Source organism: Bufo bufo, chromosome 4 (assembly GCF_905171765.1).
Source record: "Bufo bufo chromosome 4, aBufBuf1.1, whole genome shotgun sequence".
NCBI classification, from domain to species: domain Eukaryota; kingdom Metazoa; phylum Chordata; class Amphibia; order Anura; family Bufonidae; genus Bufo; species Bufo bufo.
In genome coordinates, this window is record NC_053392.1 from 431158120 (window position 1) to 431184271 (window position 26152).

The following is a 26152-nucleotide window of genomic DNA, read 5'->3' on the forward strand; positions in this document are numbered from 1 at the left end:
TGAGGGTTAAAAAAAAAAAAGACTTACATTACTCTTACCGGTAATCGTTTTTTCCCTTTAGCCTCCACAACGGCAGTAAACATGGAGATTATCCCGCCTTCTCAGGGACAGAAAAACAGCTTTGTGGACCAGCCCATATAAGGCCCCCTCCCTCTTACCTCTCCAGTTAGTAACCTAGTACTCAGAGATAAATGCAAGGAAGGTTTAATAAAGAACAAAAGTAACAGATATCAGAGCCAGTCTGCTCTAAATTATAGGATTAGAAGAACATATATATTTCACCAATAGAATATACACATATAAGCATGAATACATATTTAATAATGTATATCTATATATATAGATTTTTTTTTTTGGGGGGGGGGGGGGGGAATTCCTCCTGCCGTTGTGGAGGCTAAAGGGAAAAAACGATTACCGGTAAGAGTAATGGGGGATCACAGTAGTGCCATCATTCTAAAATATAACTTTTAATGTTAGCGTATAAAAGTCAAAACACCCTTATAATTGTTAGATAATGAGAAAAATACATAAGGAAAAAATAGAGAAAATAATAATAGAATCTGGGGTCAGGATGTCTGCAGTATGATTAGTTGATGTTAATGGGGCCTAATGGGAAGATGTCCCTAATTTTAACCCTGATGTTAGTAGAGCCCTGCCTGGATACGGAATAGCCGCCCCGATAGGGGCGATCCCGTTTCTCGTACCTCCTGGTGTCCCTGGTTAACCCCTAGCAAGGAGTGGATACCTATACAGGGGGAGGGGGACCCTGAAGGATTGCCAGAGCTATTCTACACAATAGAAAATAAAAAGTGATTATAGTGAATACCCAAGGTGGATAAACAGACAATACCATACAGAAATATGTGAAATACAATAAAATCAATTGTCCATAAAGGTCCCTACGCGTTTCGCCTGGTTGGTGTCAGGCTCATCAGGGGACATACATGGCAAAAGAGTGCCCATCACCAAAGATAATCACCTAAGTGATACGAATATTTCTATAAACATCCAGATCGAGTTAGATAGTATTTTTCTCTCTTTTATGGTAATTCGAGAGGTTTGGGCACATATGCAGAAAAAATGCCGATAATACACAATGCTAGTCAATCCCAGATTGAGTTAGATAGTATTTTTCTCTCTTTTATGATAATTAGAGAGGTTAGGCCACATATGCAGAAAAAATGCCGATAATACACAATGTTAGTCAATCACTAGATGCAAGAATCAACGTGGTTACTGTACCAGAAAGCATTAACTAAATATAAAATGATCCATGATAGTCCAGAACCATTAATGTATCTCGTACAGTTGGCACCGGCCCGTGTTGTATATACCAATTAATACATTCTAGGTATATTACCAACACATAAGAAGATAATCAGATTCTACCCAATCGGTGTACAACAGACCACAGATAAAGCCAATGGAGTATGCTCCAATGTAGCAACACCACCCCCCGCTGGTGTAGGTGGTTTAATAATTATTCAAATAGCCCATGTATAATAACATAAATCATATATAGCAACCATGATCAATATTGACTGCTAAAGAATGGTTTAGGGCGATACTTGCATGCCCGTCCATGGCTAATTGCGTGGCCCAGTGTTAATGTAATGGGGATATGGATGCCGAAGTTGATAGCGGCGTCACGGGCCCCAGAATCTGGTTTTGTCCGGTAGGTAGGCGGCGCGATCTTACCGGCGTTGCTGCCTCTTAAAGAATTGCTATTTCCGGGTAGGACGTCACGTGAAGGGATCACATGATGTGAATGCCCAAATGGCGTCTGACGTCAGACGCCAGAGACGTAACTGGTGTGAATGCCCGAACAGCGTCTCACGTCAGACGCCGGAGACGTAGACACGTGATCAACTGGTGATGGTGTGTCGCGTCAGACGTCTCCGCTGTATGGGCACATCGGTCGGATGATTCTATGTTAAGGCCGGTCACATGATCATGATGTAGATCCCAACAAGAAAAAGGGGGGGGGGGGGAGCAGAACCGGAGAAAAATAATAGGATTACTTAATAGGTACTATTTAAGTATATCCCACTTGATTAAATCTGTGGCCATATAGTTAGAATATTATATATAAATAAGCACACAATGGGGTTACTAAATGTACAACTATTCAAATTTACCACTTTGATCAATTGGTACCGATTGGATAAGTAATTTGGGTAATATAAGGGTGATTGGCAAATATACAGTTGGGGTCCATTGTCAAAACGGCTATCCCCAATATTAATAAACAAAATGATATAAAGGATATGATGATCCTCAGACATAATAGAATAGGACGTCTTAAATAAAGCACGCAAAATCTATGGATTCATTTAGACCCGTTGGTGTAACGGTGTCCAGTCTAAAGATCCACCTAGATTCCTTTTGTTTCAATAGTTTGTCTAAGTCCCCGCCCCTTTTAGATATTTTAATTGCCTCAATCATAGAGAAATGTATAGTATTTACAGATCCAGCATGTTTAATCCATACATGTCTTGAAATTGGTTTATCGCGTTTGTTGCGAATGTCACCAATATGTTCAAGGATCCGTTTTTTGAAAGCCCTCTTGGTTTTACCAATATATTTCAGTCCACAGCCACATTGAGCCATATATACCAATCCAGAAGTGTTACAGTTGGCAAAATTACGGGTATGATAGATGTGGTTTCCCTGGCTGTTAGAGAAGGTTTTGCCTGGAGATATAAAGGTGCAGGCTTTGCATTTGCCACACTTGAATGTACCCACCTGTCTATTAGACAGCCATGTGTTTTTTTCTGGAGGCTCAAAGTGACTGTGGACTAATGTGTCGCCAACATTGCGCCCACGTCTAAAGGTTATGGCCGGATTTTCGGATAATACCTGAGTGAGATCAGGATCAGTTTTTAATAGGGACCAATAACGATTAAGGATGTCTCGGACCTGTTGGGACTCTGAATCATAAGTGCCAACAATTCTGATTGGTACTGAAGCAGTTGTTTTCTTGATTTGCGGGCGTAGTAGGGTCATGCGATCCCTCGAGTTCGCCCAGTCCCAAGCTTCATAGAGGCATGGATTAGGGTAGCCCCTCTGTTTAAACCGTTCGAAAAGCTTAGATGCTTCATGATTAAAATTTTTCTTATCAGAACAGTTTCTACGGACTCTTAGGAACTGGCCCTTTGGGATACCCCTTTTAAGGGGGATGGGATGGAAACTCTCCCAACGCAAAAGACTGTTTGTTGACGTCTTTTTTCTAAACAGGGTCGTCCTGATGTAATTCTGTTCGTCTCTTTCAAGACACACATCAAGAAAATTGATCGTGTTTCGGTGTATTTCAAAGGTGAAAAACAAGCCAATGTGATTCGAATTAAGTATGTCCATGAATTGCTGAAATTCACTAACTGTCCCAGACCATAGAAGAAAGATGTCATCTATGAATCTGGACCAGAGTGTGATATACCTGGTCCAAGAGATCATAGATTCACAGAATACGACTGTGTCCTCCCACCAGCCCAGGAGCAAGTTGGCATACGTGGGTGCACAAGGGCTACCCATCGCAGTAGAGTAATGTAAGTCTTTTCCCTACGCCTCCACAACGGCAGTAAACATGGAGGAAGTAACATAGGAGAATAGCCTAGGGTGGGACAACTGCAGATAGGACCCTCCGCCCAAAGGCTAAATCCCTATTTGCAGAAACATCTAACTTGTAAGGTCTAAAAAATGTACATGGATTGGACCATGTGGCTGCACGGCAGATGTCCTCTAAGGAAGCTGAAGCACCCTCAGCCCAGGACGTGGCTAGGGCCCTGGTAGAGTGAGCTTTGAGAAACTGTGGAGGAGGAACACCCTCTGTCTTGTAGGCTAGATAGATACAGGACTTGATCCATCTTGATATTGAAGTCTTGCTGGCAGCTTTCCCCTTCAACATGCCCAGGTATTGAATTAGAAGTTGATTAGTCTTCCTAATCTCCTTAGTGGCTTCCAGGTATTGGAGGATACATCTCCTGACGTCCAGGTTATGAAAAAGTCTCTTTTTCGTTCTTTGCCTGAGAACAAAAGGAGGGAAGGATAATTTCCTGTTGGCAGTGAAATTTAGAGCCTACTTTCGGAAGGAATTCAGGAGCATGTTTTAGCGTGATCCTGTAGTCTGAAACAGAAAGGTGTGGAGGCAGGATAGAAAAGGCTTGTATTTCGCCTACTCTTCTGGCCGTAGTGATGGCTAGCAGGAATGATGTCTTAAGAGTAAGAATTCTTAAGGGTATATCTGTAATTGGCTCAAATGGAGGGTACATAAGCTTGGACAGTACCAAGTTTAAGTCCCAGGGAGGCACTAGGGATCTTAACCTAGGGCAAATCCTGATGGCCGCCTTAAAAAACCTTTTTATTATTTCCATGTTAGCCAGTTTACAGTCCATAAATACACTCAAGGCTGCTATCTGAACTTTCAATGTACTTACTGCGAGGCCTTTATCCAACCCTGCTTGGAGAAAGTCCAGTATGAGGGACATTTGAGGTTCTCCTGATGGGTCGTATTTATTCTCCCCGAACAGTAGAAAGGATTTCCAGGCCCTCAGATATATTTTCGAGGTGACCGGTTTCCTACTGAGTAGTAAGGTGGCCATCACTTTCCCGGAGAAACCTTTGTTCCTCAGGATATTTCTTTCAGCCTCCAGGCCGTCAGACGGAGTTGAGAGACTTGAGGGTGAGAAACCGGACCCTGAAGTAGAAGGTCTGGGCGAGGGGGGAGGATCCAGAATTCTTCTCCTGCCAGAATGTTCAGGATCGGAAACCATGATCTGCGGGGCCAAAATGGAGTGATCAGGATGATTCGTACTTTTTCTTCCAAAATCTTTGCTATGACCCGCTGTATGAGGGAGAATGGTGGGAATGCATATAACAGGATTGGTGGCCAGGGTACCGAAAGCGCATCCACTCTTAAGGGTTGATCTTCTACTGCCAGAGAGTAGAAATTCGGAACCTGTCTGTTCTTTCTCCTGGCGAACAGGTCGATCTTCGGCGTTCCCCACCTGGAACAGATCTGCTTGAATACCTGGGGGTTTAGCATCCACTCTCCTGCGTTTAGCTGGTCCCGGCTGAGGAAGTCCGCCACCCGATTCTCTTTTCCTCTCACAGGGGCTGCTGAAAGAGACTGAACATTTTTTTCCGCCCAACTGAAGATTTTTTTCACCACCAGGGCTAGTGATAGGCTTCTTGTGCCGCCCTGTTTGTTCAGGTATGCCACTGTCGTAGAGTTGTCTGACAAGATCTTTACATTCCTCTGCAGGAGGGAGGGTGCAAATGTTTTCAGGGCTTCCCAAACCGCAGACAATTCTCTTTTGTTGGAGGAGGCTTTTTGCAGAACGAGACCCCACTGGCCTTGAGCTAGTTTCCCTTCCATGTGGGCTCCCCATCCTTGCTGGCTGGCGTCTGTAGTAATAACTACCTGGTCTGATGGTCTCCAGGGTACTCCTTTCAAAAGGTTTTTCCGATCTGCCCACCAATTCAAGGATGTCTTTACTGCCTGAGGGATTTTTACCTTCTTGTTTAAGGATGTCTGTTTCTTGTCCCAGGTTCTTAAGAGGAATGATTGGAGGGTCCTTGAGTGGAACTGTGCCCATTTTACTGAAGGGATAGTGGATGTCATTAGACCCAGGATGACCATTATATCTCTGAAAGAGACCGAGCCTTGTTTCTGAAATCTTCTCACTGTCGTGATCAGGAAATCTTGTTTCTGCAGAGGAAGAAAAGAGATCATTTTCTCCGAGTCTAACAGCACTCCTAGAAAGCTTATCTGGGTTGAGGGTAGGAGACAGGATTTTTCCGTATTGATTATCCACCCCAGGTTGGTAAGTGTGGTCCGGATTGTCTGGAGCTGCAGGAGTAACCGATACGCTGATGGGGCTGCTATTAGGAAATCGTCTAGATACGGAAAAAATAGAATTTCCTTTAGGTGAAAGAACTTTGATACCTCTGTTATGACCTTTGTAAAAAGCCTTGGGGCTGAGCTGAGACCAAACGGAAGTACCTGGAATTGGAAGTGGCACAGCTCTCCCTTGAACCAGGTCGCCAGTCTCAGGAATTTTTGATCTTCCTTTCTGATGGGTATATGGTAGTAGGCATCTGCCAAATCTAATGTTACCATGGCGCCGTTCTTTGGGATCAGGCTGATGACTGTCTTTATGGTTTCCATTTTGAACTTTTTGTATATGATGTATTTGTTTAACATCTTCAGGTTTATTATTAATCTGAACGAGCCGTTTGGTTTCTTTATTAAGAAGATCGGGGCGTAAAACCCTTTCCTCTGTTCCTGCTTTGGGACTGGGATGATGGCCCCTTTCTCCAGCAGAAGTCTCAACTGATGATCCATAGTCTGCTGGCTTATTTCCCCCAGACGAGGGTTCTCCATATATCTGTCTGGTGGGCAGGTTTTTAACTCTAGACTGTACCCGTTCTTTATGACTGACAGAACCCATGGAGAGGCCTGGATATTTACCCAGGCAGGATAGAATTGGGACAGTCTTCCTCCCACTACACCTTTGGCGTCATTGAGAAGAGGTGTGGGCCGATTTGTCAGGGTTAAACAGGAACCCTCTGCCTTTACCCCTATTGGACTGCCAGGCTGGTCTAGTGTCCTTTCTTTTTTGGTCCGGCCTAACTCGCTTCTGGGACCGAAAGGACCGCCTTTGTTGAAAAAATTTCGATTCTGTAGGAAAGCCCTTCTTCCTATCTGAAGCTTTCTCTAGAATGTCGTCCAAGGCCGTACCAAACACCCTATCCCACTCACATGGCAGAGTGCATAGCTTGTTTTTGGAGGCTGTGTCACCGGACCAGGTGCGTAACCATACTGCTCTTCTAGCAGAGTTAGAGAGGGCAGCAGATCTGGCTGAAAGCTTCACTATATCTGCTGATGCATCTGCCATAAAATTAGCAGCCTGTTTTAGCATTGGTATAGAAGCTAGGATGTCTTCTCGTGGAGTGCCTGACTCTAGATGTTCCTCCAATTGTCCCAACCAAAGGCCCAGGGTTCTTGCCGTATAAGTTGCGGAGATCCCTGGTCTTAGAGTGGCCGTAGAAGATTCCCACATCTTTTTAAGGAGGCTTTCACATCTTTTATCCATCGGATCTTTAAGAAGACCGAGGTCTTCAAATGGCAGGGCAGTTTTTTTGGAGATTCTTGCTACTGGGGCATCTACTTTAGGGGTCTTATCCCAGGCCACAGAATCTTCTTCCGCGAAAGGGTATTTTCTTTTTAACCACTTAGAGGCGGATTGTTTTTTCTCAGTGTCTCTCCATTCTGAGTGTATTAATGCCCGGATGTTAGGGTGGACGGGAAAAACTCGTTTTTTCTTGTCCCCTAATCCAGTAAACAATTGGTCCTGTACTGAAAGGGGTTCTCTGGGTTCTCCCAGGTTTATTGTAGCCCTAATTGTTTTCAGTAGGGAATCAGTCTCCTCAACTGAACAGAGAGGTTTACCGCCTGCTTGATCTGAAATATCAGAATCAGACCCAGAGGAAATTTCACCTTCATCCAGGTCAGAGTCCTGCACATTAGAGACTATGGCTCCTGAGGTAGATGGTCTGGGAGACAATGTAGATAACTTAGCTTCTACAGCTGCACCCACTTCTTCTCTGATTATGGTTTTCAGACTTTCTAATAAAGATGGGGTCTCCTCTGACACAACCTTGTCACAACACTTCTGGCACAAGGATTTCTTGTATGTACTAGACAGCGATTTCTTGCACATTACGCATTTTTTTCTTCAAAGGGGGATCTTTTTTTTAGGATTCTTTAACCTGAGAGACACAAAATTGGAGAGGAAAAGTTTATCCTTAGTCTCTTTAAAAAAAGAAGGGTAAAGAACCACCACCAAGGAGACCCCCATACAGGATAAAGCAACCTGTTTAGTAACGGGAGGAGGCTTACCGGGCTAGAGGGCCTGGAGGTATCTGTGGGCCGCCTGGGTGAATCGTCAGCTTGCTGGGACATCTTCTCAGGAGAGGAGCGCAGGAGCTGCACTGGAACGCCGGCAGCCGCGCTCCTTTACTTCCTGGTTCCCATTGATGACGACATTACTCCGCCCCCCCTCGCGTCACGCGCCGGCCACCGACGTCACATAGGATCCAACCGCCGCGCGCGCGCGCATAGGGGAAGATGTGGGGAGCGCTCCCAGGCCCAGGAACGCTCCCCCGGCTCGCAGAACAGGGCCGGTCCGCACTGGACGCGGGTCCATAGCCCGGGGTGGCCAGCAATGCTGGGCTTAAACCACAGGGAAGGAGGAACTTGAATAGAGTTCCGCGACCCTATCCCCTGCCTCAGCCCTCCGGCCAGAGCCGGGATAACAAACCGAAAAGGCTGGGCGCGTGCTGATCTATCCGGCAAGTCCTGACCTTCTGAGGGACAGGAAAACAACTGGAGAGGTAAGAGGGAGGGGGCCTTATATGGGCTGGTCCACAAAGCTGTTTTCCTATATATCTCCTCACCTCCTCCAATTGATCGCGTAGCTGCCGGTCTCCTGTTCTTTCTTCAGGACCTGTCAAAGGACCTGTGGTGACATCACTGAGCTCATCACATGGTCCATTACCATGGTGATGTACCATGTGATGAGCTCAGTGATATCACCACAGGTCCTTTGACAGGTCCTGAAGAAAGAACAGCAGACTGGCAGCTACGCGATTAATTGGAGGAGGCGAGTTAATTTTTTATTAATTTTTTAACCCTCATTGGCACTGCGCCACCAATGTTTATTATACTGGGGTGTTGGGGGCGCACTGCGCTACCAATGTTTATTATACTGGGGTGTTGCTGCAGTTAACCCCTCAGGTACCGCACCTGAAGGGTTAACTGCCGCTGATCGCAGCTCCCCGTCAGAGGTCGGGTGCCGGCTATTTGATTCCGGCACCCGCCTCCTGTATTTGTATTAACAGGTCAGTTATCTTCATTGGTGGCGCAGTGGCCACAGCCCCTCCCCTCCTCCTCCTGTCTATCCTCTTATTGGCGGCGGCAGCAGCACAGGGGGGAGGGAGAGACTCCTTCTCAACTGCGCTGCCGAGAAGAACATCGGCGGCGGGGAAGAGAACTATCAGCTCCTGTGCCCCGCCGCTGTATTCAACTGCAGAGCTGCGGCGGCGGGTCTAGTCGCAAATGACGACAAGACTAAAAAGTCTTGTCGCCATTTGTAAATTCTAAGTCGCATTGGCGACCATTTTGGTCGCCATCTGGAGCCCTGTCACCCCAGCTTAAAGGGAACCTGTCACCAAAAAAAAACACTTACTAAGCTGTTAATAGTACCTTATAGTGCTGCATAGTAGTTTCCTAATGCACTTTCATCGTTTAGCCGCATCTAGCCTCCTTGAGAAATCAATGTTTTATTCAGCCGCTGCCCCCTGCTTTAAGTCAGGTTTGAAGTCAAGGGGGCAGCGGCCTAGGCGTCACCAATGCTGCTCTCCCCGCCTCCCGCCACCTTTATTGACAAGCCGGATCTCAGTGCCGGGACCGCGCTCCCAGCCCGCATGCGCAGTAAAGGGCTGCTGTAGCGCGATCCCGGCTCCGGCTCGTACACTCAGCCGGCTTCAGTTTCGCTACTGCGCATGCGCCCGCCAGCCTTACATACTAGCGCAGTTACAGAAGATGCAGGGCGCATGCGCAATAGCGAAACTGAAGCCGGCTGAGTGTATGAGCCGGAGCCCGGATCGCGCTACAGCAGCCCTTTACTGCGCATGCGGGCTGGGAGCGCGGTCCCGGCACTGAGATCCGGCTTGTCAATAAAGGCGGCGGGAGGCGGGGAGAGCAGCATTGGAGACACCTAGGCCGCTGCCCCCTTGACTTCAAACCAGACTTGAAGCAGGGGGCAGCGGCTGAATAAAACATTGTTTTCTCAAGGAGGCTAGATGCAGCTAAACGATTAAAATGTGCATTAGGAAACTACTATGCAGCACTATAAGGTACTATTAACAGCTTAGTAAGCGTTTTTTTGGTGACAGGTTCCCTTTAACCACCATGAGGTTTGGTCTCAATTATATAATAAAAAATTTTTAAAAAAAATTAAAAAAATAAAATAAAAAAAACTTACTGAAGATTTGGTTTTCTTCTTTTCACGTCCTTCATCAATCTCATCAGAATCGCCATCACTATCAAGTGCCAGCAGTTCCGGGTCTAGAGGATCTAGTGGCGGCTCATACAAAGCGGTGTTTAATGGCAGGTACCGGAGTTCATTAGGGGAATACCTGGAAAACAATTCAATAAGACCGTAATGTACATGGACAGAATTAATCAGACCAGTCACGTGCACTACCCAAGCGCTCTGAGCTCTGCTACATATACCTTACTTGCCGCAGTACTTTATAGGAGGCAGCAGACTAAAGGGCCTATCAGACAGAGTGAGAATCATATGAATTTTCACACAATCGTTCAAATTTGTGAAATTATTGCACCACAAAACAGTGTACAGTGATCAAACGATGGGCGATAAATCATTGGCTTCCATGGATCGGACAAATCTACCTGAAAGATTATAGTTTATAGTCTGTCTAATGAGAAATCTGACAGTCTGGAGGCGAATGAGCAATAAAGAGCAAGCAAAAAAATGATTTAGTAATTATTGGTTCTTTTAACTGAACGTCTTTTGAACACAAACATCGCAGTAAATCGTCACATTCCGCTCCGTAATATAAAAAACTGCCCGTCTGATAGGACCCAAAGGCTCTGGTCATTAAAGAGTGTTTTATACAGATAGGTTATCAGTATCTGATCGGTGGGGGTCCGACGCCCTGCACCCGCTGTAGGCCACAGTGAGTATCCCAGTGAGCCTCGCAGCCTCCTAACTAGGCCGGTGACATCACAATCAATCAGTCACACAATCACTATCCGATCAAACATAAAATATATCAATGTGTAGAAGCTTCTATCTAACATATGCTTTAAAGAATGTAATATAATGCTTGGATTAGGAATGGGAAGAATGATCTGCTGTTAATCCAACTGAGACACTGCTAAAACCTACATCTAGCAGTTGTAATCTTTGAGAGAGCTGCCAGTAAGTCCTCAGTCACACGTCAGTGTTTGGTCAGTGATTTCCATCTGTGATTTTGAGCCAAAACCAGGTGCAGCCCTAGACACAGAACAGGTGCAGATCTTTCCCTTATACCTTATGTATTTGGAGTCTCCAATCCTGGTTTTAGATCACAATCACTGATGGAAATCACTGACCAAACACAGACGTGTGAATGAGGCTTAAAGGGGTTGTCCGGGTTCAGAGCTGAACCCGGACATACCTCCATTTTCACCCCGGCAGCCTCCCTGACAGGAGCATCGGAGCAGGGCAAAGGCATTTTTTGGAGATCCGGTGACGTACCGGGACTCTCCATGGGGCGGCCAGGAAGCCCAGTGGCGTCACCGGCACTGATGGGCGGGATTTAGCGCTGCCCTAGCCAGTAAAAAGGCTAGAGCAGCGCTAAAGCCCGCCCATCAGAGCCGGTGACATCACCGAACACACTGCTGGGCCTGGCAGCGTGTTATTGAAAACAAAAGAGCCCGTGCCCTGCGCAACCTAGCGCAGGGCAAGGGAGATCATCGGAGCATGAGATGCTCCGATGCTAGCCTCAGGGGGGCTGCCTGGGTGAAAATAAGGATACCCCTTTAAGTGTTCAATTTTCCTGCTGTACCAAAAGGGAAAATGAGCAATTCCACAGTTCCCATTGGTATCAATACCAGTATTCCATGTCTGTAGTAAATAATTATATTCCACATAGAGTGACAATTCTGGAGCATGACTCATTAACCCCTTAAGTACCGGGTCCATTTTTGGTTTTGCATTTTTCATTTTTTTTTCTCTCTATAACTTTTAAAATTTTCCATTCACATAGGGCTTATTTTTTTGCAGGATAAGTTGGATTTTTTATTTTTTTTTAAAGGACACCATTTAATTTACTATGTTATTGGAAAATGGGGACAAAAATCCTTGTGGGGTAAAATGGAAAGAAAAAATAAAATTTTAAAAAACACAATTTCACCAAGGTTTTAGGGGTTGTCATCACAGCGCTCAGTGCGCTGAAAAAATAAATAAATGGCATGATGTCCTTATTCTGTGGCTCAATACGAATACAGCGATTCCAAACTAGGCTTTTTTTTGTTTTACTACTTTAAAAAATAAAAATAAACACCTTTGAAAAAAAAAATTAAAAAAATTCTTTGCATTGTCATTTTCCAACAGCCATAACTTCATATTTCTGTCCAAGCTGTATGAGGGCTTGTTTTTTGTGGGACAAACTGTAGTTTTTATTGGTACCATTTTTTGTGGTACATAAGTCTTTTTGATCACTGTAATTTTTTTAAAATATTTTAATAGGTCAGACATTTTTTGGACGTGGCAATACCTGATTATTATTATTATTTTTATTGTTCAAACTTAAATATTTTTTTTATATTTTTTTTTTACTTTTCTTACTTTACAATAACTTTTAACCCTTTTGGGGGCTAGAACCTGGGATCTTTTGATCCCTTATCCCACTCACACTTAGGCCTCTTGAACACTACCGTGGGTTGGTTCCGCATCCGAGCCACATTTTTTGCGGCTCGGGTGTGGACCTATTCCCTTCAATGGGGCTGCAAAAGATGCGGACAGCACTCCGTGTGCTGTCCGCATCTGTTGCTCCATTCCGTGGCCCCGCAAAAAATTATAGATCATGTCCTATTCTTGTCCGTTTTGCGTACAAGAATAGGCATTTCTATAATAGGCCGTCTGTTCCATTCTGCAAATTGAGGAAGGCACACGGGCGGCATCCGTGTTTTGCAGATCGGCAATTTGCGGACCGCAAAACATGGCACGTTTGTGTGCAAGAGGCCTCATAGAAATTCTATTAGGATGAATGGAATTTTGACATGCTCCCTGCTAAGCTGTGCCTTGTGCACAGCTTAGCAGGGAGTTTACTATGACAGGCCTTGGAAGCTTCAGAAGAGTCCAGGCTGTCTCATCGGTTTCACTGCAGGGGCACAGATCAGAAGGCAGAGAGAGCAGTATCCATCTGCTTTACCTCAAAGATGCTGCATCTGAGAGGTTAAATGAAGGGGTTCGCGTGACCACCATTCTCAGTAATTGTGGCCATGTATGGAGCGGGCTCACATCAACAGCCTGCTCCATACATTACCTCAGCCACCATGACGTGCCGGTATGAAGGGATTGATGGGGTTGCCTCAGTATAGCTGATCACCACCTGATTTGCAGTTGTCTGGCACCCCTTGATGATCAGCTGTTGAGCTACACCGCAGCATCAACATGGTAGCAGAGGGAGCTTGCTACTTCAGCGTTGCTCCCATTGACTCCAACTGGAGCAGCGCTGTAGTGTCGAGCTCCCTCTGGCACAATGTTGACAGTGCTAGGTAGCTCTGGCACCATTTTCTGGCGACAGAGCTACACTGAACAGCTGATCAGCTGGAGGTACGGGGTGTCAGATCACCACCAATCAGCTAGTGATGGCCTATCCTGAGGCTAGGCTACCGCAGGGATGAGAAACTGCTAATCCCAGCATGCAAACATTCTCAGCTGCTCTTCTAACTCCCATGGAAGTGAATGAAGCATTCTGGGAGTTGTAGTTTCCAAACAGCTGGATTGCACACGGTTGCTGATCCCTGGGCTATCACTTGCTAAAGGCTGGAAAACCCCTTTAAGTGAAAAGATGCCCTATAACAGTGATGGCCAACCTAAGGCTCTCCAGCTGCTGCAAAACTACCAGCATGCCCAGACTGACTACAGCCATCAGACTACAGCAGGGCACGGTGGGAGTTGTAGTTTTGCAACAGCTGGAGAGCTGCAGGTTGGCCATCTCTGCCCTAGAATTATTCCACAGGGATTTCAAGTAGTTACTAAAACAGACCGGCCACGCCCACGCCCCCAGAAGCTGATATGAGCGGACGCATGTAGAGGAGCTCTGGACCCAATTCCCTTAACTTCTACTTTATCCTGATTATTACCTGATTATTACCTGCCGGACATTACCTCCAGAACCAGCAGGAGGTCGGGAAAAACCCGCAAACCAAGCATGTCCCGAAATCGAGCGCAGTCTGCAGCAGACCGGCTCCGAGAGTTTGCCCGCGTGGAAGACCAAGATGGCGCCGGCTCTCGGTCATCATCAGTAGAAAGGGCAAAGGAGGATCCTGTGCTTGAAGGAGCGGAACGCACAGCCGCCGAACCATCCTTTAAACAGGTCACTGAACAGCTGCTGCAAGCAATAGCTACCTGCCGCACGTACATAGTGGGTAAGCTGGAGGAAGTGAAAGTGGATATAGGCCTACTCCGCCATGACATGCAGGCCATACGGGACCGCGTTAAGGAGACAGAGAACAGGATCTCAGACGTGGAAGACCGCTTGCAACCACTTCCCACAAAGATACAAGAATTGGAGCAAAAATTCAATTTTTGGCAACAGAAATGTGACAATTATGAGAACCGCACACGGCACAATAACTTGCGGATAATTGGCATGCCTGAAAAAGCAGAGGGCAATAACCTGTGTGCGTTTGTCACTACCTGGCTCCGTGATACCTTTCCAGATGCGGCATTCTCGGCGGCATTCATCATTGAGCGAGCACATCGTGTTCCCGCCAAACCCTTTCCACCGGGGCCCCCTCCAAGACCCTTACTTGCTAGGCTTCTGAACTCTACGGACAGAGACCATGTGCTACAAATGGCGCGCACCAAGCAGGAGCTGAAGTTTGAGAACAGCACCATTATGATTTTTCCGGATTTCTCATCTGAATTGCAGAAACGCAGAGCAACGGAGACTGCGCGAGAAAAATTTACCCTATTCCATGGTTTATCCAGCCCGTCTGAGAATAGTAGATGGAGATGTAAGCAGATTCTTCAATAATCCTGAGGAAGCCACTAACTGGCTGGATGGAAGGGGAAGAAATGCAAGAGCCCCAAGATAAAGATGTGAACAGTCTCTTGTTATTGTTTGCAAAAGGAAGAGGGAACCCAGGGACTTGAACTTGGACCAACGGTGACATCTGGACTGACTAAGTATACACCCTGTTGAACGCTCCAGAGTTATTTTAATTGCCTGTCTGCTCTAGTGAGAATAACTAAGCCAGTTCATAGATAGTCAGGCGTGATTAAATGTGGTAGGAAGATAACATTGAGGATATGAATGTTGTCACACACGATAGGGGAGATGTTAAGTGATACATGTGATATCTGGTCTATCAAAGAGCTCCCCGCTGGTCCAGATATTCATGATCTGAACCGGGTTCCCACTAGAAGTTGGGGATTGGGTCCCTGGCTGAGTTAAGGTTTACTTTTATATAAACTACAAGATTCGTAGTGCTACTGGTAAATTGCCATAAGCACACCCCGTTTACTTGAAGTGCCACCTAACAAACGAGGTATTTTTTTTCTCTTTTCATGTGACAAGAGTGATATGAAAGGTTTAAAGTTACACCATGCAGGCACTCGTAGTATTTGTCAGGGTATGCCTAACGGTTCCAATGTTATATGTTCTGTGCTGTGTCAGTCATAATGAAGTGTTGGGGGAGGGACGGGAGGTAACTGAGGATCTTTATGTTAGATCAACATGTCAGAAATACGTATAATGTCGTGGAATGTCAGAGGATTGGGTACTGCCAGGAAACGCGCCATGTTATTTTCTGCAGTCAGGAGATTCAACCCGCATATTCTCTGCCTGCAGGAAACCCACTTGACAGAAGATAGTACGAGGCGCATACAAAAACCCTGGGCTCAATGGGCGCAGCATTCATGTTATACAAATCTGTCTAGGGGAGTATCTCTCATGGTGCACAAATCCCTTAGATGGGAGTTGGAAACATGCCAGATAGATTCGATAGATAGATCCGTCAGCCCGTGTAGTTAGCCTTGGAGATTTTAATATGACTCTAGACAGAGATCTAGATAGACACCATCAGGTAGAGGCTGCTGACAACCATCTTAATAACAAGACATCCCTAGCTGCATTAATGGAGGAGGTGGGATGGATGGATCTGTGGCGACTTAAATACCCTAATGCTAGACAATACTCATGCCATTCTGCTAGCTATAATACGTTATCACGAATAGATTACGCCCTAGGCAATTCTTCTATGTGCTCTTTAACATATAATATAGAGTATGGGCCAAGGGGTATATCCGACCATGCTCCAGTACAACTAACAATGAGGATGGGTGGGGATGTGATCAGATGCTCAGCACGGATTAATCCGTTTTGGTTGACCCTGTTTGGACTGTCTGATCGCATTCCTGATCAATTGCAGGTGTTCATGGAAGGGCATGAGGAGGAGCCAAATAGCACATTATTGTGGGAAACTATGAAAGCATATCTTAGAGGATGTCTCAGATCTACTATATCATACATAAAAAAAAAATCAGTGGCTAGACAGGAGGAAGGCTTGGCGGCTAATTGTTCTAGACTAGAAGCTGCATATATTGCCGATCCCAATGATTCAAATAAGGAGGCGTGGTTATCAATGGGGAGGCAATATTTGGCTTTGCTTAAGGAAAAAGCTCAAAGGAAGATGTTTTTTACCAAACAAACGTACTTTGAATTGGGCAATCAGTCCCGTAAATTACTAGCTCACATAGTTAGGCAAAACCAGGCATCCCCCGCTGTATTGCGTATCAAAGCATTGGATGGACAGGTACTATTAGATCCGGAAGCTATAGTGGGTAGGTTTCAAGCATACTATAGAGATCTATAAGAGTCCAAGGTGGATTATGGGTTAGATGATGTCATGCATTATTTTGAGGATCTGGACCTGCCTTGGAAATACAGGAATCTATTACACAACTAGCAAGAGGTAAGGCCCCCGGTCCTGATGGACTGCCTTTGGAAGTATATGTTAAGTATGCTGCCCACATTAACCCACTTCTGCTAAATATGTATAATGACGCATTCCAAAATGGATGCTTCCCACCTTCAATGTATGACGCAACTATAGTCGTACTTTTAAAACCGGGCAAGGAATCGGATGAATGCGGATCATATCGTCCGATATCCCTATTGAACATAGATTATAAGATCATAGCAAAAGATACTGGCCATACGTCTTGGTAAAGTAGCTACTACTTTAGTGCATCCGGATCAATCGGGATTTCTGCCTGGCAGGTCCACCACATACAATATTAGGAGGGTACAGGTGGTAACCCAGATTGGTCTTCAGAAACAGGAGAAATGGGCTCTAGCGTCCTTGGACACAGCAAAGGCGTTCGACTCGGTTGAATGGCCCTATTTATTCCAGGTTCTCAAGAAGTTTGGTTTTGGCCCTAACTTTATACACTGGGTTGAGATGTTATACAAAAATCCCAGGGCAGGCGTATTAGTGAATGGGACGTTATCGGACAGCTTCTGCCTAGGAAGAGGGACTAGACAGGGTTGTCCTCTGTCACCATTGCTGTTCGCCTTAGCTATTGAGCCACTGGCTATGCGAATTAGGGCGGACCCACAATTTCACGGAATTCAAATAGGAGAACAGGAGGATAGGGTCGGTTTATATGCTGATGACATGGTGCTCTTCATGTCACAAACAGAATCCACACTTCCTAGAGCAATCGCCATAATTGAATTATTCAGCCGGTTCTCGGGATTGAGGATAAACTGGTCCAAATCGACCCTATGCCCTCTATATCAGCTGGAGGATACGTTCTCCCCAGGAGAGCTGCCTATCGTGCATAGTTATAAATATCTGGGTATACATATAACCAAAGATGTCACGTCCTTCCATACACTGAATATCCAGCCTCTGATAATGTATTGTAAAGAAAAATTTAGGGTATGGCAGAGCTTGCCTTTGTCTGTACCGGGGAGGATCAATCTGATAAAACTGATTGTTCTACCAAAGTGTCTATATATTTTACAACATGCACCATACGCAGGCCCAAAATCGTTCTTTCAGAAACTTACCTCACTGATGTCACCCTTTATCTGGGGCGCAAATAGACCCAAGCTCTCGATAACAAACTTATCACGTTTTAAAAAGGAAGCGGGCATGTCCTTGCCTGATGTTTACTTATATTATTTAGCTGGGCAACTGAGGAACATCAAATCTTCGTTGTCACCGGGAGGTTGTCGCTATAGGCAAGAGAGGCAGCTCGCCGATTACCTGGGTCTTGCCAATTTATGGCCAGTACTAGAACAACCTAAACTATTCCCACGTAAGCTACTGCCAATTCATAGAGTGGCCGTTCAGGTCTGGACTGCTAGTAAGAGGCTACATAAAGTGGAGTCGGATCTGCTGGAAACTTCGATTTGGGATAACCCCATGTTCCCCGACCTGCTGACACTGCGAGAAAACCCCATGTTCCTTCCAGAACGCTCTATCACTCTGGGAAATATATACAGCAATAATGTTTTCAATGATTATGAATCCATGAGCCGCAGGCATGAACTCCATAGACAGGCATTCTATAGATTTCTGCAATTAAGACACGCTCTACAAACCCACTACAGAGATACCCCAATCTTACTGTCGACATTTCCAATGATTGGAATTATACGCTCTCAAGGACCACGTGGTTTCATATCAGCATTGTATACCCACCTCCTAGATGTCAGGCTGAAAGGTGTCCCACTACAAGCATTAAGTAAGTGGAACTTAACTAATGAAGATGAGGAAGACATTCTAGAGTCTCCCACACTAGTGTCACCTGCCATAAACAACAAGTTCATTTAAGTTTGCATGATACATCAAAGCTACCTGACTCCGCTAAGACTACATAGGATGGGTAGGCTTACCCACGCTGAGTGTCACAGATGTGCGTCAGTGGACGCAGATTTTTGGCATCTTATCTGGGCATGCCCCTATATACAGGCATTCTGGGGAGAAGTGATTAAGTTACTAACTGATCTCATAGAATGTGAAGTACCGTTACACCCGAAAATTTGTCTCTTTGGAATACTAGATGAGACTATTTACTCGCACCAATTCAGGATATTCCTGAGAGAAGTATTGTTCCTGGCGCGAAAGGCAATCGCCATGAGGTGGATGGGTGATGGACCACCCACCTTAGCGCAATGGAAACAACTAGTCAATACTGTTATACCATATGAGAACATAGTCTTTAAAAATAGGGGCTGTATGTCAAAATTTCAAAAAGGTGTAGGGGATATGGTGTGCATCTCCAATTACTACTTACTCAGCCCATAGGCTAACTGAAGCCTTAAGAGCAGAACAAACTGGACAGCGGTGAAGTTTGATGGATGGGAGGTAATGGAACATAGTGAATTAGACCAGCTATTATGGGTATGCAATGTCTGAAAAGTCTTATATGTACCAGTTGAGAACCTCTTGTCTGACAAAACGACACAAATATGCAGATACAGCACAGGTGTTTACTGTTTTTATTCAAAATGGGGTCACTTGTGGGGTATTTATACTGCCCTGGTATTTTAGGGGCCCTAAAGCGTGAGAAGTAGTTTGGAATTCAAATGCGTAAAAATGCCCTGTGAAATCCTAAAAGGTACTCATTGGAATTTGGGCCCCTTTGCGCACCTAGGCTGCAAAAAAAGTGTCACACATGTGGTATCGCCGTACTCAGAAGAAGTAGGGCAATGTGTTTTGGGGTGTATTTTTACATATACCCATACTGTGTGTGAGAAATATCTCTGTAAATGACAACTTTTTAAAAAAAATTTATACAAAGTTGTCAATTTACAGAGATATTTCTCTCACCCAGCATGGGTATATGTAAAAATACATGCAAAACACATTGCCCTACTTCTTCTGAGTATGGCGATACCACATGTGACACTTTTTTGCAGCCTAGGTGATTAAAGGGGCCGAAAGTCCAACGAGTACCTTTAGGCTTTACAGGGTTGCTCACAATTAAGCCCCGCCCAAAATGCCAGAACAGTAAACACACCCCACAAATGACCCCATTTCGGAAAGTAGACACACCAAGGTATTCACTGAGGGGCATAGCGAGTCCGTGGGAGATTTTTTTATTTTTTTTGCCAGAAGTTAGCAGAAATGAAAAAGTTATTCATTTATTTTTTCCTCAGAAAGTGTCATTTTCCGCTAACTTGTGAAAAAAAATTAAATCATACATGAACTCACCATGCCCCTCCGCGAATAATTTGGGGTGTCTTCTTTCTAAAATGGGGTCATTTTGGGGGTATTTATACTATCCTGGCATTCTAGCACCTCAAGAAACATGACAGGTGCTCAGAAAGTCAGAGCTGCTTCAAAATGCGGAAATTCACATTTTTGTACCATAGTTTGTAAACGCTATAACTTTTGCGCAAACCAATAAATATACACTTATTGGATTTTTTTTTTTTTTATCACAGACATGTAGCACAATAAATTCTGACACAAACTTGTATAGAAATGTAATTATATTTGAACAATTTTACCAGAAAAAGTTAAAAATACACTTTTTTTTGAGAAAATTGCGGTCTATTTTGATTAATATCAGAAAAACGAAAAATGTCAGCAGCAATCAAATACCACTAAAAAAAAGCTGTATTTGTGAGAAGAAAAGAAGGTAAAATTCATTTGGGTGCAAAGTTGTATGACCGAACAATAAACCGTGAAAGTAGTGTAGTGCAGAATTGTAAAAAGTGGTCTGGTCATTAAGGGGGTTTAAGCTAGGGGGGCTGAGGTGGTTAAACCGATGATCTATACTCTGGATAGATCAGCATCTGATCGGCGGGGGTCCGACACCCGACACCCCCGCAGATCAGCTGTTTGAGAAGGAAGTGGCGCTGGCAGTAGCGCTGCGGCCTTCTCGCTGTTTACCACAGGCCCAGTGACGTCACGACTAGTATCACTGGCCTGGGCGGGGCTAAGCTCTGTTAACTTAAATGGAGCTTAGCCCCGCCCAGGCCAGTGATACTAGTCGTGACGTCACTGGGCCTGTGGTAAACAGAGAGAAGGGCGCGGCGCTACTGCCAGCGCCTTCTCAAACAGCTGATCGGCAGGCGTGTCAGGCGTCGGACCCCCTCTGATCAGATGCCGATGATCTATCCAGAGTATAGATTATCAGTTTAAAGGAAATCTGTCATCAACTTTATGCTTACCTCACTGAGGGCAGCATAAATTATATAACAAAAACAAGGACAGGTGCACTCTGCGGTCTTATTAACCCTTACACTGGTGATCGAAAATTAGTGACAGAAATGGCGATTTCAGCGGTGTGTCACTCATGAGCTAAAAATACAGCATTTTTCACCCTATAAGACGCACCTAGGTTTTTGAGGAGGAAAATAAGAAAAAAAAATATTTTGAAAAGGTGTGCTTTTGGTGGGTTTTGAACTAATGGGGATCTGTGGATGGCGCCCTGTTATGGGGGGGGGGGGGGGGAGAGATAGAGAGATAGAGATATACACACACAGTATATAACCCCCAATACAGGGGGTGGGGGCCGGCATCTGGTGTTGTAATGGCAGCGGGGCCCGATGCAGTCACTGTATTCTATTACACAGGGCCCAGCTCACTGTAGTATTCATATGTAACATGTAGGCATTAAACTATAGCAATCCTCTGCGTACTCACTTGAAACTCCTGTAGCAGGCCGGGCAGCAGCGTAACTCACGTCGTCACGTGCCTGCTCCTCCAACTTTATAAATGAAGCAGGCGGAGCAGGCACGTGACGTAGTGAGTGACGTTACGCTGCCGCACGGCCTGCCTGCTATGGAAGTTTGAAGGGAGTACGCAGATGATTGCTATAGTTTAATAGAGTCAAATCTACATGAGAAGAGTCATGGTTATCCATAATCTCCTGCTCTCCCCGTCCATCTGCTGATGATTGCCAGTTCTCTCCAAGAGAGAAAGGGAGAAAACTAGGTAGAAGACTGTCAGTCATCAGGAGATGGGCAGGAGAGCAGGAATTCAATTGACTCTTTTTAAGGCCTGGGCTGCAATGATGTGATGTTGGTTCTTGGCAACCACTTACTTTTTACTTATAAATGACAGACCAATGAAATCAACTAACCTGTCTCTACTTTATTCTGCCATTAGTAAGGGCAGCATAAAGTTGATGACAGGTTCCCTTTAAAAGAACTGCAGAACCCAATCAATACAATACAGTCATTACAAGAAAATAGAAACTTATCCAGATGAATGAGTAAAATGAGCAAATTGCTATGGAATAAACACTTACCTCTTATAATACTCCTGAAATTGTCCGGGTATAAGGGAAACAGGGTAGGGGCTTACTTTAGTTGTTTCTGTAGGTAGAATCTTGTACTTTCCTTGAGGTACCTGGATTACCTAAGGTATACAACAAGGCATTAAAAAATGTTTTTATAATATATATATATATATATATATATATATATATATATATATATATATATATATATACATACATACATACATACATACATACACACACACTGCTCAAAAAAATAAAGGGAACACAAAAATAACATCCTAGATCTGAATTCATTAAATATTCTTCTGAAATACTTTGTTCTTTACATAGTTGAATGTGCTGACAACAAAATCACCCAAAAAAAAAAATATGGAAATCAAATTTTTAAACCCATAGAGGTCTGGATTTGGAGTCACACTCAAAATTAAAGTGGAAAAACACACTACAGGCTGATCCAACTTTGATGTAATGTCCTTAAAACAAGTCAAAATGAGGCTCAGTAGTGTGTATGGCCTCCACGTGCCTGTATGACCTCCCTACAACACCTGTGCATGCTCCTGATGAGGTGGCGGACGGTCTCCTGAGGGATCTCCTCCCAGACCTGGACTAAAGCATCTGCCAACTCCTGGACAGTCTGTGGTGCAACGTGACGTTGGTGGATAGAGCGAGACATGATGTCCCAGAGGTGCTCAATTAGATTCAGGTATGGGGAACGGGCGGGCCAGTCCATAGCATCAATGCCTTCGTCTTGCAGGAACTGCTGACACACTCCACCCACATGAGGTCTAGCATCGTCTTGCATTAGGAGGAACCCAGGGCCAACCGCACCAGCATATGGTCTCACAAGGGGTCTGAGGATCTCATCTCGGTACCTAATGGCAGTCAGGCTACCTCTGGCGAGCACATGGAGGGCTGTACGGCCCTCCAAAGAAATGCCACCCCACACCATTACTGACCCAATGCCAAACCGGTCATGCTGGAGGATGTTGCAGGCAGCTGAACGTTCTCCACGGCGTCTCCAGACTCTGTCACGTCTGTCACATGTGCTCAGTGTGAACCTGCTTTCATCTGGGCGCCAATGGCGAATTTGCCAATCTTGGTGTTCTCTGGCAAATGCCAAACGTCCTGCACGGTGTTGGGCTGTAAGCACAACCCCCACCTGTGGACGTCGGGCCCTCATATCACCCTCATGGAGTCTGTTTCTGACCGTTTGAGCAGACACATGCACATTTGTGGCCTGCTGGAGGTCATTTTGCAGGGCTCTGGCAGTGCTCCTCCTGTTCCTCCTTGCACAAAGGCAGAGGTAGCGGTCCTGCTGCTGGGTTGTTGCCCTCCTCCACGTCTCCTGATGTACGGGCCTGTCTCCTGGTAGCGCCTCCATGCTCTGGACACTACGCCGACAGACACAGCAAACCTTCTTGCCACAGCTCGCATTGATGTGCCATCCTGGATAAGCTGCACTACCTGAGCCACTTGTGTGGGTTGTAGACTCAGTCTCATGCTACCACTAGAGTGAAAGCACCGCCAGCATTCAAAAGTGACCAAAACATCAGCCAGGAAGCATAGGAACTGAGAAGTGGTGTGTGGTGACCACCTGCAGAACCACTCCTTTATTGGGGGTGTCTTGCTAATTGCCTATAATTTCCACCTGTTGTCTATCCCATTTGCACAACATAATGTGAAATTGATTGTCACTCAGTGTTGCTTCCTAAGTGGACAATTTGATTTCACAGAAGTGTGATTGACTTGGAGTTACATTGTGTTGTTTAAGTGTTCCCTTTATTTTTTTGAGCAGTGTGTGTGTGTGTGTGTGTGTGTGTGTGTGTATGTATGTGTGTATGTGTGTGTGTGTGTGTGTGTGTGTGTATGTGTGTATGTGTGTATGTGTGTATGTGTGTGTGTGTGTGTGTGTATGTGTGTGTATGTGTGTATGTATGTATGTATGTATGTATGTATGTATGTATGTATGTATGTATGTATGTATGTATGTATATGTATATGTATATGTATATGTATTTATTTTCGGAAAAGGACAGCAACTCCAATAGTACAAAAATGATTATTTATTGGGCCACAGTGGCACAGTGAGGCGACGTTTCGGCTCAAAATCCAGAGCCTTTCTCAAGCATCAAAACACAAGTGGAAGTGCACATTATAAATAGGTGTACATAATTGAAACATAGCAATAATCAATACTCACAATTGGTGTACAAATCAATAGATGAAACAGTGCATGGTGATTATAACGGTGACAACATATGAGGACAAATCCAGTGATACATGATTATGTATACGATTTACAATTAATGTAAACTAACATAATCCAAAATATAGATACAAGTGGCACCAATATACATCAGCTGCTTCAAATCTCTTTAATCACATTAAATAAAAACAAGGAGGAGCAAGAGGGAACAATGGTCACATACCACAGAGTAAGCGTGTATCCACATCTCCGCAATGGCCACAGTTGGCGTCCAGCTCGATGAAGTGCGCAGGTGTCAAGATACGTCCCGGAAAAATTGCGTCATATTACGCCTAAATTCGGCGTCCCACGTCACAACCTGCGCCGCGGAATACATAATGTCCATTGCTCTTCAGTGCGCATGCTCACAGCACTGTGACCGCAGACACGCCATGTTTAGCACTGGACGGGTTGCCCATAGTTAGTGAATACATATAATATGTGGCTAACTGGAGGAAAAACGAGGGAACCGTTTTGAGTTGCCCCTGTAAACTACTGTATGTAGGTGAGACGTCCACCGATTTAAAAACCAGATTAATCAATCACCGCTCCACTATTAGAAAAAAACGCCGGGATCTACCCATCCCTAAACATTTTTTGGAGATGAACCATACAGAACACCAATTAAAATGCTGGATTATAGACCACATTCCTTTGCCCAGACGAGGAGGCAACAGGAATTTATTATTGAAAAGGAAAGAGCTATTGTGGATACATACATTGAATACTCTGAGACCGAATGGTCTCAATGTGGACTTCAATTTAGGGGTTTGTACATAAAGGGGTGGTTTGCCCTATGATGTCATGTACCATCTGTTATTCGGCTTTCACTTGATTGTAGGTATTAGACACAAATGTCATTATAAGATCTAACGTACATTTTTCTTTCTTTCTTAAAAAATTTTTTCATCTTATATTTCAGATGATTAGGCAATATAAGAAAAGGAGCAATGGAATGACTATGCTGTCCTGCCACATTGAGATGCATTGTGTCCCACATCTGACTCTGTCCATAATTTGGTTTCACCTGGATTGGATTGCACTTTGGGGTCGGGCTGTGTTCCGACAGATCCCACATACTTTTTTTAATAATATATATCTATAAGGAGAACCCTGTTTGTGGCATCTTTAGGAGGCGCTATTGGGGCGGCACTTGGTGCACGATCGACACGGGGTGCCGATCTGGCTCATATTGCACGCCCATTGTAGGGTTACCATGACCCCTTGACAGGGATGCGTGGTTCCCTCGTTTTGCCTCCAGTTAGCCACATATTATATGTATTAACTAACTATGGGCAACCCGTCCAGTGCTAAACATGGCGGGTCTGTGGTCACAGTGCTGTGAGCATGCGCACTGAAGAGCAATGGACATTATGTATTCCGCGGCGCAGGTTGTGACGTGGGACGCCGAATTTAGGCGTAACATGACGCAATTTTGCCGAGATGTATCTCGACACCTGCGCACTCCATCGAGCTGGACGCCAACTGTGGCCATTGCGGAGATGTGGATACACGCTTACTCTGTGGTATGTGACCATTGTTCCCTCTTGCTCCTCCTTGTTTTTATTTAATGTGATTAAAGAGATTTGAAGCAGCTGATGTATATTGGTGCCACTTATATCTATATTTTTTGATTATGTTAGTTTACATTAATTTGTTGTAAATCGTATACATAATCATGTATCACTGGATTTGTCCTCATATGTTGTCACCGTTATAATCACCATGCACTGTTTCATCTATTGATTTGTACACCAATTGTGAGTATTGATTATTGCTATGTTTCAATTATGTACACCTATTTATAATGTGTTTTGATGCTTGAGAAAGGCTC

The 26152-nt window shown here is 44.8% G+C and overlaps 1 protein-coding gene across 2 annotated transcripts in view; it reads right to left on the reverse strand.

Moving 5' to 3' along the window:
• Positions 1 to 26152, reverse strand: part of PHF10 (PHD finger protein 10) — a 150321-nt gene that overhangs the window by 63151 nt on the left and 61018 nt on the right. For both annotated transcript variants that reach the window (XM_040429339.1, XM_040429338.1), the window contains 2 exons: positions 22080 to 22189; positions 10047 to 10200 (listed from right to left, as the gene is read on the reverse strand). In XM_040429339.1, coding sequence (XP_040285273.1) covers positions 10047 to 10200; positions 22080 to 22189 — 264 coding nt within the window. The remainder of the gene's footprint in view (positions 1 to 10046; positions 10201 to 22079; positions 22190 to 26152) is intronic.